At 54.8% G+C, this 11,949-nt stretch overlaps 2 protein-coding genes across 9 annotated transcripts in view; one reads left to right on the forward strand and one right to left on the reverse strand.

Moving 5' to 3' along the window:
• Stra6 (signaling receptor and transporter of retinol STRA6) overlaps positions 1 to 4,773 on the forward strand; it is a 31,319-nt gene extending 26,546 nt beyond the window's left edge. For all 5 annotated transcript variants that reach the window (XM_021647668.2, XM_021647669.2, XM_021647666.2 and 2 more), the window contains 3 exons: positions 392 to 555; positions 957 to 1,109; positions 1,632 to 4,773. In XM_021647668.2, the coding sequence (XP_021503343.1) occupies positions 392 to 555; positions 957 to 1,109; positions 1,632 to 1,801 (487 nt within the window). In that variant the 3' untranslated portion in view covers positions 1,802 to 4,773. The remainder of the gene's footprint in view (positions 1 to 391; positions 556 to 956; positions 1,110 to 1,631) is intronic.
• On the reverse strand, positions 4,764 to 7,823 carry Islr (immunoglobulin superfamily containing leucine rich repeat). 4 transcript variants are annotated; one of them, XM_021647684.2, is made up of 2 exons: positions 7,479 to 7,823; positions 4,764 to 6,751 (listed from the first exon to the last, which is right to left on the reverse strand). In XM_021647684.2, the coding sequence occupies exon 2, from the start codon at positions 6,741 to 6,743 to the stop codon at positions 5,457 to 5,459; it is 1,287 nt and encodes a 428-aa protein (XP_021503359.1). In that variant the 5' UTR covers positions 6,744 to 6,751; positions 7,479 to 7,823; the 3' UTR covers positions 4,764 to 5,456. The 4 variants fall into 4 exon arrangements, with proteins under 4 accessions (XP_021503359.1, XP_021503357.1, XP_021503358.1 ...); XM_021647682.2 differs by having other exon boundaries at positions 4,764 to 6,782; XM_021647683.2 differs by lacking the exon at positions 7,479 to 7,823 and adding an exon at positions 6,946 to 7,075.
• Between the last annotated feature and the right edge of the window lie 4,126 nt (positions 7,824 to 11,949).

The raw sequence follows: 11,949 nt of genomic DNA on the forward strand, positions 1-11,949 counted from the left end.
CACACACTCTAACACTGAGCTGTTAGCCCAGCTGTCAGAAGTCTTTTTTGCTTTGAGGATCACTGACGTCCTATTCCCTTAAACCTCTCACCTTGGAACAAGAGTGTGGGAAAATGTTGGCTCCCAAGAGGAGTTTGTACTTTGTAGACAGGGGACCCGAGGAGGGAGGTGGGAACGTGGGGGTCATACAGATACAGGTTGAGAGTTGAGGGGATGGCTCGGCTGGTAAAATGCTTGCCATGCAACCATGAGGACCTGAGTTTAGCTGATCTTCAGCCCCCACATAAAAAGTTGGGCACAGTGGCACATGCCAAGGGCATGAGGTGTGATGCTGGCCTGGCACAGGACTCCGGGGGAGGCCAGCCTCAGCCTGTCTCCTCCCTACCCCCAGGCGCATGCTCTGCGTGGCCACCTTTCTTCTCTTCCCCATCAACATGTTGGTGGGAGCTGTAGCGGCTCTCTGGCGGGTGCTTCTGTCTTCCCTCTACAACGCTGTTCACCTTGGCCAGATGGACCTCAGCCTGCTGCCACAGAGAGCTGCCTCCCTGGATCCAGGTAAGGTCACTGAGCAGGGACTGGGGGCTGAGCTGTTCAAGCAACTGCCCCCCCCGACCTCTGGGCTGACCTGCACAGGTAGGCCTCTGTGTCCACGTGTAGCAGGTGTGTGAGCACTGTCAAGGCTCTGTGGCGTGAGGCATGTGTGTGCACTGTATGTGCACTGCCAGGGCTCCACAGGTGTGTGCAGTGTGTCTGCCGAGAAAGGCCAGACAAGCATGTGTGGCAGGGTGGCTCTGGCGTGTTCTGGCAAGGGTGCCAAGTGCCTGTGCACAGGGTGTGCGCCCCATGCTTGGTCTGACGGCAGTGTGTACACAAACTCCACGGAAGCCTTTTGCTGTTTCTGAGTACCTCTGGTCTTCCATGGGTCCCTCAGGCCTCAGCATTCTGTCCCATCCTAGGCTATCACACATACCGGAACTTCCTGAGGATCGAGGCTAGCCAGTCGCATCCAGGAGTCCTGGCCTTCTGCACCCTGCTTCTTCACGCGCCGAGTCCACAGCCCCAGCCCCCACTGGCCCCCCAGGACAGCCTCGGAGCAGCAGTAGAAGAAGGTACTTTGCCACCTGGGCTCAGCATAGAGGCTCCCAGTTTCTCAGGAGGGCCGCTTCCAAGACAGCGAGGCAGGAAGTCTCTCACCCTCTGTCCTCAGTGCCCTGTTGTCATCCTCCCGACTGGGTCTCAGGGTCATTTTGTCACACACACATGCATCTTATGTATGCACAGAGAATGGACTGGCTGTCTTGATACCCCTCCCTGCTTCCTCCTTCTGCCCAGGAGGTCTATGGGAGCAGATGCTAGGCAGCCCTCACTTCCTCGGGCCCCCCTACCCCATGCCCCTTCCTCGGTCTATCCTGACAGCCTCTAGTTCCTTGACCTTATCCCCTCCCTCCTCTTCCACCAGCAGTGTGACATGCTTCTGTAGCCTGGCTTTGTGTCCCAGCTAGCAGCTGGAACCCTGGCTCTGCGTGGGGCTTTAAACCCTTCTCAGGTCTGTGGCCTGTGGAGGATTGGCCGGGACTTACAGAAGGTCTCCTCTCCTCCTCTTTTCTCTCCCTCTGCCCCCTTTCTCTCAGGGATGCAATTGCTACAGACCAAGGACCTGATGGCCAAAGGAGCAGGACCGAAAGGCAGCCAGAGCAGGGCCCGCTGGGGTCTGGCCTACACGCTGCTACACAACCCTAGCCTGCAGGCCTTCCGGAAGGCAGCCCTGACTAGTGCCAAAGCCAATGGCACCCAGCCCTGAGGGTGAGGAAAACCACACCACCCTGCTCTTATGTGCTAATGCGCATTCCTGTCTACCATCCTCCCTCCATCCATGTCAGCAACCCCCTCCCCCAGCAGTAGCCCTGCCAGCCAGCAGATCCCTGTGGGATCAGGGGACTGGAGTCACTGTGTCTACACCACCAGCCTCAAGAGGATTTTGGACTGTGCTCGTCCACCAGGCTAGGGCTCTAGAGAAAACAGCTGACGGGCTCTTTGTTTTGGAACTGGAAGAACAGGGGTGGCCACGTTTGGGCCTCTCCTCCCCAACCTGGCTCTGCCATCAGCTTGCCAGCCTCACTGAGGCCCCTGTCACTCCCTGTTCCGTGATGAAAGGCCTGAGTATCTCCCATCCCAGCTGGCCCCACCTCAGTCCCAGCCCTCCCACCACGAAGGTGGAGCCTGTGCGGCTTCCTCCCTGCCCCAGCTTTCTCTTTCCTCTTTCTCTCTACCACTACCCGCCCCTTCTTGTGTAGCCAAGTCAGACTCTAAGAGGCCTCGCCGAGCTGTCCACTCCAAGAAGCAGATATTTTTGTAGTTTTAATGCCGTTAGTTGTCATGAAAGAAGTTAGTGTGCTCCCAGTAATAAATGTGCCCCTGAGGAACATTCCTCCTTACTGGGGAAGGGCTCTCAGGGGAACCGCCTACACTGTCCGTAAATCTAACCTGAGCTCCATTTGGCAGAGTAGGGAGCACTGGAGGTATTCTGACAAAGCGTTGGGCTGGACACTGGGTGAAGGCAGAGAGAGACCCTGGTTTGGGGTGGTCTGACTGGGGACCCGACAATACCATTCCTGGGCAGTGAGTATAAATGTTGGGCTTTAGGGTTTTAAAGAACGGGCAGGATCTGGGGAGAAGAGGGTGCAAGAATGGTAGAGGCTCTAGGGAAAGGAGTGGAGAGCAGCGAGACACGAAAGCTGAGGAGGCTAATGTCGTGGACTATGTGTGCAGGGGCCGGTGGAGATGCAGACACGGTGGGGTCTGGGAGAAGATGGCACGTGCATGCCTCAGAGGGATGCTTGAGATATGGGTCACAGTGCTTCCCCACCCCGTTTGGAGGAGGGAGCCTCAAAATCATGCATCAAACACATACACAGCTCACCAGAGGTGCCTCCTGCCCCTTTAAACACATGATCCGGCCTGCCCAGAGGCCAAAGAAAGCATGTTCTAAGTCCCCTTTAGCCCACTGCAAAACGCCTTCTATGTGGGGTATCAGTAACCCATGCAGTCACAGGAGAACCACTCCGATTCTGCTCTGCCCTTACCAAGGAGACAGTCACAAGAGAATATAACCTGTCTAGGGTACTTAAGGCAGTGTGGGTCGAAGGAAGGGGCCTGATTCACACTGAAGGTGAAAGAGGATCCAAGAAAACTTCCTGGAGGAGGTGATGTAGAAAACTGCAGCAGCCACATGAAGACCAGGAAAAGGGTATATTGGGGGAAAGGTGGGCACAGGGGATGTAAAGATGAAGATGACATAGTCTCACAGGGGAAGGAAGAAGGTGCAGATAGGGGTGGACCACACGGGGGAGTCAGTCAGAGGGTCCATGGCTGACTGGGAAATTCCCGTTATATCCTAAGGACAGTGGGAGCCCCAAAAGGCAAAAGCAAAGGAGCAGCTAGATCACTCAGTACGGTAGCTACCGTCTGCTCGGCCTCGAGTGGGAGTGTCAGGTGCTAGAACCCAGGGCTAGATGGATCTTCAGTGGTGAGTGGAGCGGGGATGCTGGGCTCCAAGTCAGAACTGTCAAGTCAACTGGACCTTTGAAAATGTCCTTGTCTTTGTGCTTTGGAGAGGCAGGCTCTCACGCAGCCCAGGCTGACCTCAGATTTGCTGTGTAGTACCTGCTCTTCCTGACTTTATTTCCTGAGTGCCCACCTCCCGACCGTTGAGATTACAGGCACCGCTGCTCCAGGCGCTCATGCATGCTACATTCATGTGAAAACTCAGCTACATTCCCAGCCTTTTGTCATTTGATCTCTGACATGCCTGAAGCCCAGAGAAGGGCAGTAACTTGCCCAAAGGAACACAGCATACGGAATCTGGCTCCATCCTGGTGCTTTCTCTCGTATGTTAGGACATTCTTGACCCTGGCTGATTGATGCTGACAAGGACTCAACATGAGCTGCAAGTTGGATGAGGGAGAAAGGAGGCCCTACATGTGGACCCCGGTATGGGGGAGGGGCTGGCCAGCTGCCAAGCTCACAGCTGCTGTTCCAGACTCAACCTCCCATTTTCATTCTGCTGAGCTCAGCAGTCCCAGGGCTCAGGAAAGAGGTCCAGGCCTTCCCCCGAAGGTCACCATCCCTGTGAGCACACATCCAATCTTTAGAGGTGGGGGCCAGGGTGACACCTCTGACCCAGCACGGGCTGGAGTTCTGCGGTACCTCCACTGGCAGAACCATCTACAACCTCACCACTGTGGCTAGGCCCCAGCTCCCAGTCCTACCTTAGGCCAGAGCTTCTCCTCTGCTGGAGCATCCCTTCTGAGCCCATTTCCTTTTCTAGAGAGAAAGCCTGAGAGCAGTGTTTCTCCTTCTTCCAAGCTGTCTTCAGTTTCTTCCTTGTCCTCTGTCCCCTACTTCCCCATCCTTCCTTCAGTCCCCTTCCCTCCTTTTCCCCCATCTGTCTCCAACAATATTCTCCTCTATCCGTAACTCTCTTCTTGGGGCTACAGCCCAGGCCTTCCCATCACCTTACCCTTTTCAAAAAATGTAAAACGCACTGCTCAGGTTCCCATCTCACTGTTCCCATGGGCTAGTGTGAAGACAGAAAATGTGCAGCTTGGCTCATGTTGGGGCTCAGTGGTGAGTCCTGGCTCCCCTCCCATGCTACCTGAAACACCGTGCGCCTACGTCTCCTGTTGGCACGACTCTCACACGTGGCCATCCCATCCTCTGATAAAGACTCTTTGATCCCAACAGAATTCCAAGCAGACAAAAGGGAGCATCAGAAATGCTGTTTATTTCTTCTGCTCATTTCTTATGTTTATTTCAGACTGGCTAGCTTCTCTGGAGGGACAGGCTACTGGTGCATACTTGGAAAGAAAGGAAGAGCAAGTGTCTCAAGAGACAGGCAGAAACTGTGGGGTTTGGGGTGAGAGGGGAGAGAGAGGCACAGCCAGGCACAATTTCCACATCTCAATAGAGAGCATTCGGAGGACAGGGAGAGCTTTTAGCTTTCCTAGCCCTTGCCTGTGGTATCTCTTTTCCAGATCCTATACTGGCCATTCCAGGTTCCCTTCCAGCCCAGCCCCAGTGCAACCTTGGTGGCCTCCCCAAGCTCCTTATCTCAGTGCCTAGAACTCTCAAAGTGGGTCAGGTTAGGGCATCATTGTTGCCCTGTTAGCATGCTGCCCCGATAGGAGCATAGGCAATACTATTAGCAGCAATTAGCACCAGAGACAAAGAGTTCTGGGATACAGTTCTGTACCAGTTGCCCTCTGAGCAGATCAGCAAGTTGGAGCAATGAGTGGCCTGGAAGAGCTTAGAAAGGGAGGTAGGAAAATGTGCAGTCCCCAGGCCAACCTCAGGCCTCACTAATTCCAGACCTCATTAGTAGGAACATTGGCAGGAACATGGTCAGGGGGAGTTAGGAAGGCCCTGGGGCTGCTCGAGCCAGCCGGGGCAGGGTGTGGTTAGAAGCAGGCAAGGAAGAGAACAAGCAGGCTTTGGCCTAGCAATAGCATGCCTGAGAGCTGCTGTGCAGGCTTCCCCTCCGCGGCTATTGCAGCCTCTGGGGGCCCAGCACGGCTGAGATAGATGATGACCACATTGTCCTCGGGTCCGGATGGCTGTACCTCATTGTCAACCGTGTAGCAGCCCTTGCCCTCCACTGCTTTGCTGTGGAACTTGCGCCCCACTACATCCTCTCCTCCCTCACCTGGAGTGGCCAGTGCCACATTCACAGAGCTCTCAGCACTGCCTAGTTCATTGGTGGCCAGGCAGCTATAAGTGCCCTCCTCCAGCTTGCCGAAGTCAGGGATAAGCAGGCTGCCGTTGGCAAAGGCTTGGAAGCGTGGCCGCCCACTGGCCGCAAGGGCACCAGGCAGGGCACGTCCATCGGTGCCTACGTTAGGACTGGTGATCTCCACGGTGCCACCGGGGGTGTGGACATGCCAGTGAAGCTGGGGGACTGGCTGTCCATCCACGTCACAGTGAAGAGCCAGCACGAAACCAGGCCGCAGCTCTGCCCCGTCCTGGCTGGGCTGGTAGCTTAGCTGCACTGAGGGTGCTGAGCAGGGCAGGGGTGGCAGGCGGCTCAGCGGGGTGCCCTTTAGCACATGGGGCGAAGTACAGGCAATGTTGTCCTGCTCTGGAATGGAAACTGCAGTGGCCAGGGCCCAGGTCTTAAACCACACAATGCCGCAGGTGCAGTCAAAAGGGTTGTCATTGATCTGCAAGTGGGACAGTGCAGTGAGCGGTGCAAAGGTGCCCTCGGCCAGAGCGTGCAGGCGGTTGTGGTTGAGCTGCAGAGAGCGCAGGGCATGGAGGCTGCGGAAGGCGTCTCGGGGGATGAAAGACAACTCGTTGCTGTCCATCTTGAGCAGCTGCAAAGCACTGAGATTATGCAGGTCACTCCAGGCAAACTCAGAGATGAGGTTGTGACTGAGGTCCAGACTCTTGAGCTGACCCAGAGGGGCCAGAGCACCAACAGCCACCGAGCGGATCTCGTTGTGTGCCAGCCACAGCGACTGCAGGAGGGGCACCTCCCTGAAGGCTCCCTCCGGCAAGCCTGGCAGCCTGTTGGCGGACAGGCTCAGCGTGGTCACGTTGGCCGGGAAGCCCGGTGGCACACCCTCTAGGTCACGGTAGGCACAGTCTGCAATCTGGAAGCCATACTTCTCCCCACAGTCACAAGGATCTGGACAAGCTTGCACCAGGTTCAGGAGAACAGCCCAGCAAAGCAGGCACAGTGCCCGCATGGTACCTCCTATGGGGAAGGGCATGCCATCCAGGTGAGCCTAAGGATTCACAAAAAGAGCTTGTCCCTCCTCGGACCCCAGCCCAAACTCTCCCCACCAGAAGGCCCTCTTCCACATAATCCAGCCAGAATCCAGCACCACCTAACCCACAACCCCCACCCCACGGGAGAGAAAACAGGCCCAGAGGAGGGCTGGGACTTGCCAAGGTCTTGTAGGCAGGCAGGGTAAAGGCAGGGTGGGAGTCTTCTCCTTTGCACAGAGCTCTTTCTGCCTCGGCCTGTTCCTAGCTGACTTTATGACTTGAAATCTGTTTTCCAGCCACCCCCTCCCCGAGCACTTCACAGAACCTCCCTTCTGCCCTCCCACATCCTGGTTACAGCCCCTCCCACTGGAGCCCCCATAGGTATGTTTTGCTGCCCCGGTCCAGACAAGGCCCCTTTTGCGATGCACACCCCCCCTCCACCCCTCCCACTCCGTGGCCTGTTCTGTTCAAACTACCCCAGGCAGCTGCCTAAATAAACCAGCTAGGACCTCTCAACTAAGGCAGGGGGGCCGGAGGCTCAGCCCAAGTGCAGCTGGGAGCTCTGGGGTTGAGACGGTCCAGGCAGATGATCTTTGGATGACTCTGTGTAAGAGCCTGTTCCAAGTCCCTCAAACCCACAGGGATGTGCTAAGGACAAAGGAGCCCCAACTCCCTCACCCCCAGCTGTGAGGGCCCCTTCTTTCCTGACTTACCTCCAAACTGTTCTTCTGAAGTCAAGCTGAGCCTCTTTTAAGATGGAACCAGAGCACCAAAGGACTGGATTGCTTGCAAGTCCACAGGACCAGGATTTCTGGGGCAGGACCTGGATGCTGGAAGAGGGGGCTGGCTGTTTTGCACACCCTGCTGAACACCGTGCCTGGGACAGCTCTGAGCAGGGGCTGCAGGGAAGGTCTGTGCAGCCTAGACTCCTTTCAACAAAACAAAAATGAGTTTTAGCAACAGGGACCCTGCCTCACAAATGTCACTAGACACTAGAGGGGAAAAGAGGCCAAATTTGGGGTTGTTCATGTGTGTTTCTCTCTCTCTTTCCTCTCTCTCTCTCTGTCTGTCTCAAGCTCCAACTTTCTTAAAGTCACAGCACTATCTGGGCAGGACCCAAGAAAAGATGAGGCCAGAAAGGGATTTTTTTTTTAAATGGGGGAAGGGTGAGAAACTGGATCTCATGGAAAGTGGGAAATTTCTAACCTTGTTTCCAACAAGGAAAAAAGAAACAGCCCCTTCCTCCCTGGCTGGCTGTGCTGGTGTTTGTGTGCCGAGTGTGTGCTGGTGGGGGTAGAGTAAATGTTACCGTGCGTGGATGAGTCAGTATGTTAGGGACATACAATAACAGACACTGTTCATGAGAGTCTGAGACTGTCTGAGGATACTCGTGTGTGTGTGTTTGTGTGTTTCTATATGGTTGTGAATTAGTCTCCTTGTGAGAGTATATTCCTGTGAGTCTCTCTTGGTGTCTGTGTGTGTGTGTGTGCACGTGTGCTGGGGTGTCTCTACAAAAAACTGTAAGAGTCAAAGTGTAGGAAACAGCCATTGGCCTCCAGCCCCTGGGTAAGAAGCCAAAATGTTAGGCCTGTTTTTTGATTTTTTTTTTTTAAGTAAATATATCCTGCAAGCTGGGGCTGTTGGGCAGGGAGTTCCAAGCCCCAGCCCAGCCCCACACTGGGTGTGTGTGCAGGCAGGATGACAGAGATGACAGCATGCTCGACAGAGAGCAGAAATCAGCCTTTGCAGAGGCGTCACTGGCTGGGGATTCTGAACACTCTGGCTTGCAGACAAAGAGGTTCCATGGTCCAGGACCCAGCACTCAGAGCAGTGTTGAGGGGCCTTGTTTCAGGAATAGTCTGTGTGGCTCAGTCCTCATGGTGCTCAAGTCTTGTCTGCTCACGGACGCTAGACAATGTGGTGAGCTTTGGGACTTCTGAAAGCCACCATGCCATGTGGTGTGAAAGGGGCAGGAGGTTAGACCTTTCTCTCCAAATAGGAAGGACTGTGGGTAGGAATGGAGTGAGGAAGAGGCCCAAACCGAAGAAGCTGGAGGAGACCTGAAAGACAGAAAGTCAGGAAAAAAAAAAACAAAAAACAAACAAACAAACAAACAAAAAAACAAACCTAGCATTTCACGCTCTGCCCTCACAGAATATACCTATCCTCCTCCTAATAGCTCACCTGTGCTTCCTCTTCTTGTCTGTTAACCTGGTAGATTTCTGCTTACCCTCTCAGCAAGGCCAGGGAAGTGGGTACTGTGGTTGACTGAAAGTATACAAGAAGCCCACCCCAGTTTCTCACAACCCCTGCCTGTCACGAAGCTATGGAAGACCCCGGAGTGCTGGCCACAGACACCGAGCCTGAAGCTAGGGAAGTTCTCACAGACTCCTTTAGATGTGCCAGCCCTGCCTTGCCCCCAGGAAGCCTTCTCTTGCTCCTTGCTAATTGTGGGGAGAGTTTGGGGCAATTGGGTGGGATGAGCAGAGGGCTGAGGCCTACGTATAGAGACTGAGCAAAGCAGGCAGAATCTGACCACACTGTCAGGGGCAACTTACTGGTGACTAGGGCCTTCGTGGGTTTCTCAGAACACAGCTGCACACACTCTCACCACACAAAGCCCCTGCTACTCGCCCCACCTGCAGGACTCGCCAAGGAGCCCCAGTCCCTATCCTACCCTCTCTACCCCTCAACCCCTTTTGTTGTGGCTGCTTCCTTCTGGCATAGAGGAGAGAAATCAAGTGGTTCACTTTATTCTCAGCACTCGGGAGGTAGAGGCAGCGGGTTCTCTGTGAGTTCAAGGCCAGCCTTGTCTACATAGTTCCAGGACAGCCAGGGCTGTGTAGAGGGAGATTTTGTCTCAAAAAAAATTAAAAGAAGAAGAAGAAGAAGAAGAAGAAGAAGAAGAAGAAGAAGAAGAAGAAGAAGAAGAAGAGAGGAAAAGAAAGAGACTACCTCACCGTGCAGCCTTCTGAAGTCTGTAGTCTGTGGTTGTCTTCCTCACTAATTGTCTTAATTGACCCCCACCCCTTAGGTCCCCACCTTCCTTTCCCCACTCTTGCTATGATCTGCAGTCATTTGTTCTTCCATGTGTAGATACTTTGCAGGCTGCTGTTGAAACTGATACCCAGAAGCCCTTGGGTGAACGAATGAGTTATTGGATTATCAGATGACACACGCACACACACACACACACACACGCACACACACACACACACGCACACACACGCACACACACACACACACAAGTGTTTTACGGTTCATCTGTTCTCTTCCTGTGGCACAAATGGGGTCTCTAGGCCAGATGGGAGGGACATGCCCAAGGAAAGTTCCTCACAATGAAGATGTTTCAGAGAAGGTTGTGTACAATGCAAGGGACTCGCACTTCCCATGGATGGGGGACCACCACTAGCTGTCCCAGGAACAGTAGGCCTGGCCTCCTCAGCCCCATCAGCAAAGCTCTTGATGGTAGCCAAACCCCATCCCCAGAGCCTGAGGGCAGGAAAAACAAGTGGGGATGGTCCACCCAAGAAAAGAGACTGTATGTGCAGTCACTGGTAATTCTCTGTGTTAGCCGAGGTAAAACTGAGGCAGACAGCGCAGAGGTGACTAGGGCCTTCAGTGACTAGACAGCGCAGGGTGCCTCCATGGGACCTTCCTTGCATTTTCACTATGGGGCAAGTGGGCTACCCCCGCCCCCCGCAGGGCACTAAGAGCAGTTCATAGCTGTTCCAGGATGCAAGCTGTTCAAGCAACTGTTTCCTGTTCCTCTGATGATCCCAGATGAAGCTCCTTCTGCAAAGCCCACTCCAGCGGATGCAATGCAGCTCCTATTCTCCTCCCAATCTGTTGCTAGCTCGCTAGCCGCCACTGGGACCACCCTTGCCCAGATCAGAGCGGGCTTCGGGAGAATATGAGAGACCTTGACTGTCACCCAGAGGCCCAAGGCTGGAGAGCCTTTCTCAGATCCTCAAGGCCTGTGTGCCGTCTTAGTCTTCAGCAGCCCTCAAAGGAGGAACACCGAGGAAAGGAGAGAGGAACCCCCCCTTCTGCCAACCCTGGTCCCAGCTCCCAGAGTTCTCTGACAGCTTGCAGAGTGGTCAGCCAACTGCCCTGCATTGCCTGCTGGCCCTTCTAAGATGAAAGACCCCCACGGCTGCATCTAAACTGGCTCGGTAGATGATGACAGTTGGCCTCCCTCAGAGGGGCTGGCGCTCGCTTCCCCCCATAGCTTTTCTTTGCTCATTCTGCAGACTCAGCCTTCTCTCCTCCCTCTCTCTCCCCCTTTCCTCCTGTCCTGCCACCTCCAACTAAGGCAGCCAGTCCCACACCAGCTGCGGCTGCTCAGCCGGAAACCCCCACCCCAAGGAGGCCTGTAGGGGCCTCTGCACCACGCCAGGCCACGTCAGCTTTTCCTGGAAGGCGGAAAAAACGATCCCAAAGAGAACATGGAGGTGCGTGTATGTGTGTGTGTGGGGGGGGGGGCAGCATGTCAGAGCCAGCAGGGAGAGAATGCTGGAGAGAAACAGAAACAGGAATGGAACTGTCTTGGAGAGAGAGAAGGGTAACAGAAAGTCATGGCCAGTGAGATTGGAGGGGACCGTAGGGTGAGGGATGGGGTATGTGTGTGAGGGTGGGGGCGGGGGTGGGGGTGGCAGCCACCCAGAGGTGGAGAGAGGAAGCCAGAAGGAGGCAGGCCAGGAAAGAGATGAAGAAGGGGCTCGAGTCTGAAATAGAAACAGTGAACACTGAACTGACCCGCAAAGGGCAGTCATGCTGTCTGACCCACACCAAATGTCCTCCACATGGCTTGGAGGAATCCATGGGAGGAGGCTGGCTCATGCTCCCTGGAATTTTTTTCACCGATTGGTCTCCTGGGGGGGCAAAGATGGGGTATGGACAGAACCCTGGGCTCTTTCAGTCGGCATGCATGGGAAAGGTGAGCCTCTGTCTGCCTGCTCCTGTGTGCTTGTGTGTGAGAACATGCTAGAGCCAGCATGAGCACATGCTGTGCACACTCCAGACTGCAGATGGGGAAGTAGGGCATGCTTGGTTTTCTCTGCTGCCTTTGCCTCTCCCTGGAGACTCCCATGGCCCCCATTCGGCTCTTCTAGCCAAGCCTGACTGCATGAGGCAGCCTTGTCCACACACTTTCCCCACAGCTCGAGTTTTTGGTTTCAGGGT

Source organism: Meriones unguiculatus, chromosome 1 (assembly GCF_030254825.1).
Source record: "Meriones unguiculatus strain TT.TT164.6M chromosome 1, Bangor_MerUng_6.1, whole genome shotgun sequence".
Taxonomy (NCBI): domain Eukaryota; kingdom Metazoa; phylum Chordata; class Mammalia; order Rodentia; family Muridae; genus Meriones; species Meriones unguiculatus.

Bases quoted from the DNA above. Each gene is read 5' to 3' on its own strand.
- Islr (XM_021647682.2), bottom strand. From the start codon at position 6,767: ATGCCCTTCCCCATAGGAGGTACCATGCGGGCACTGTGCCTGCTTTGC.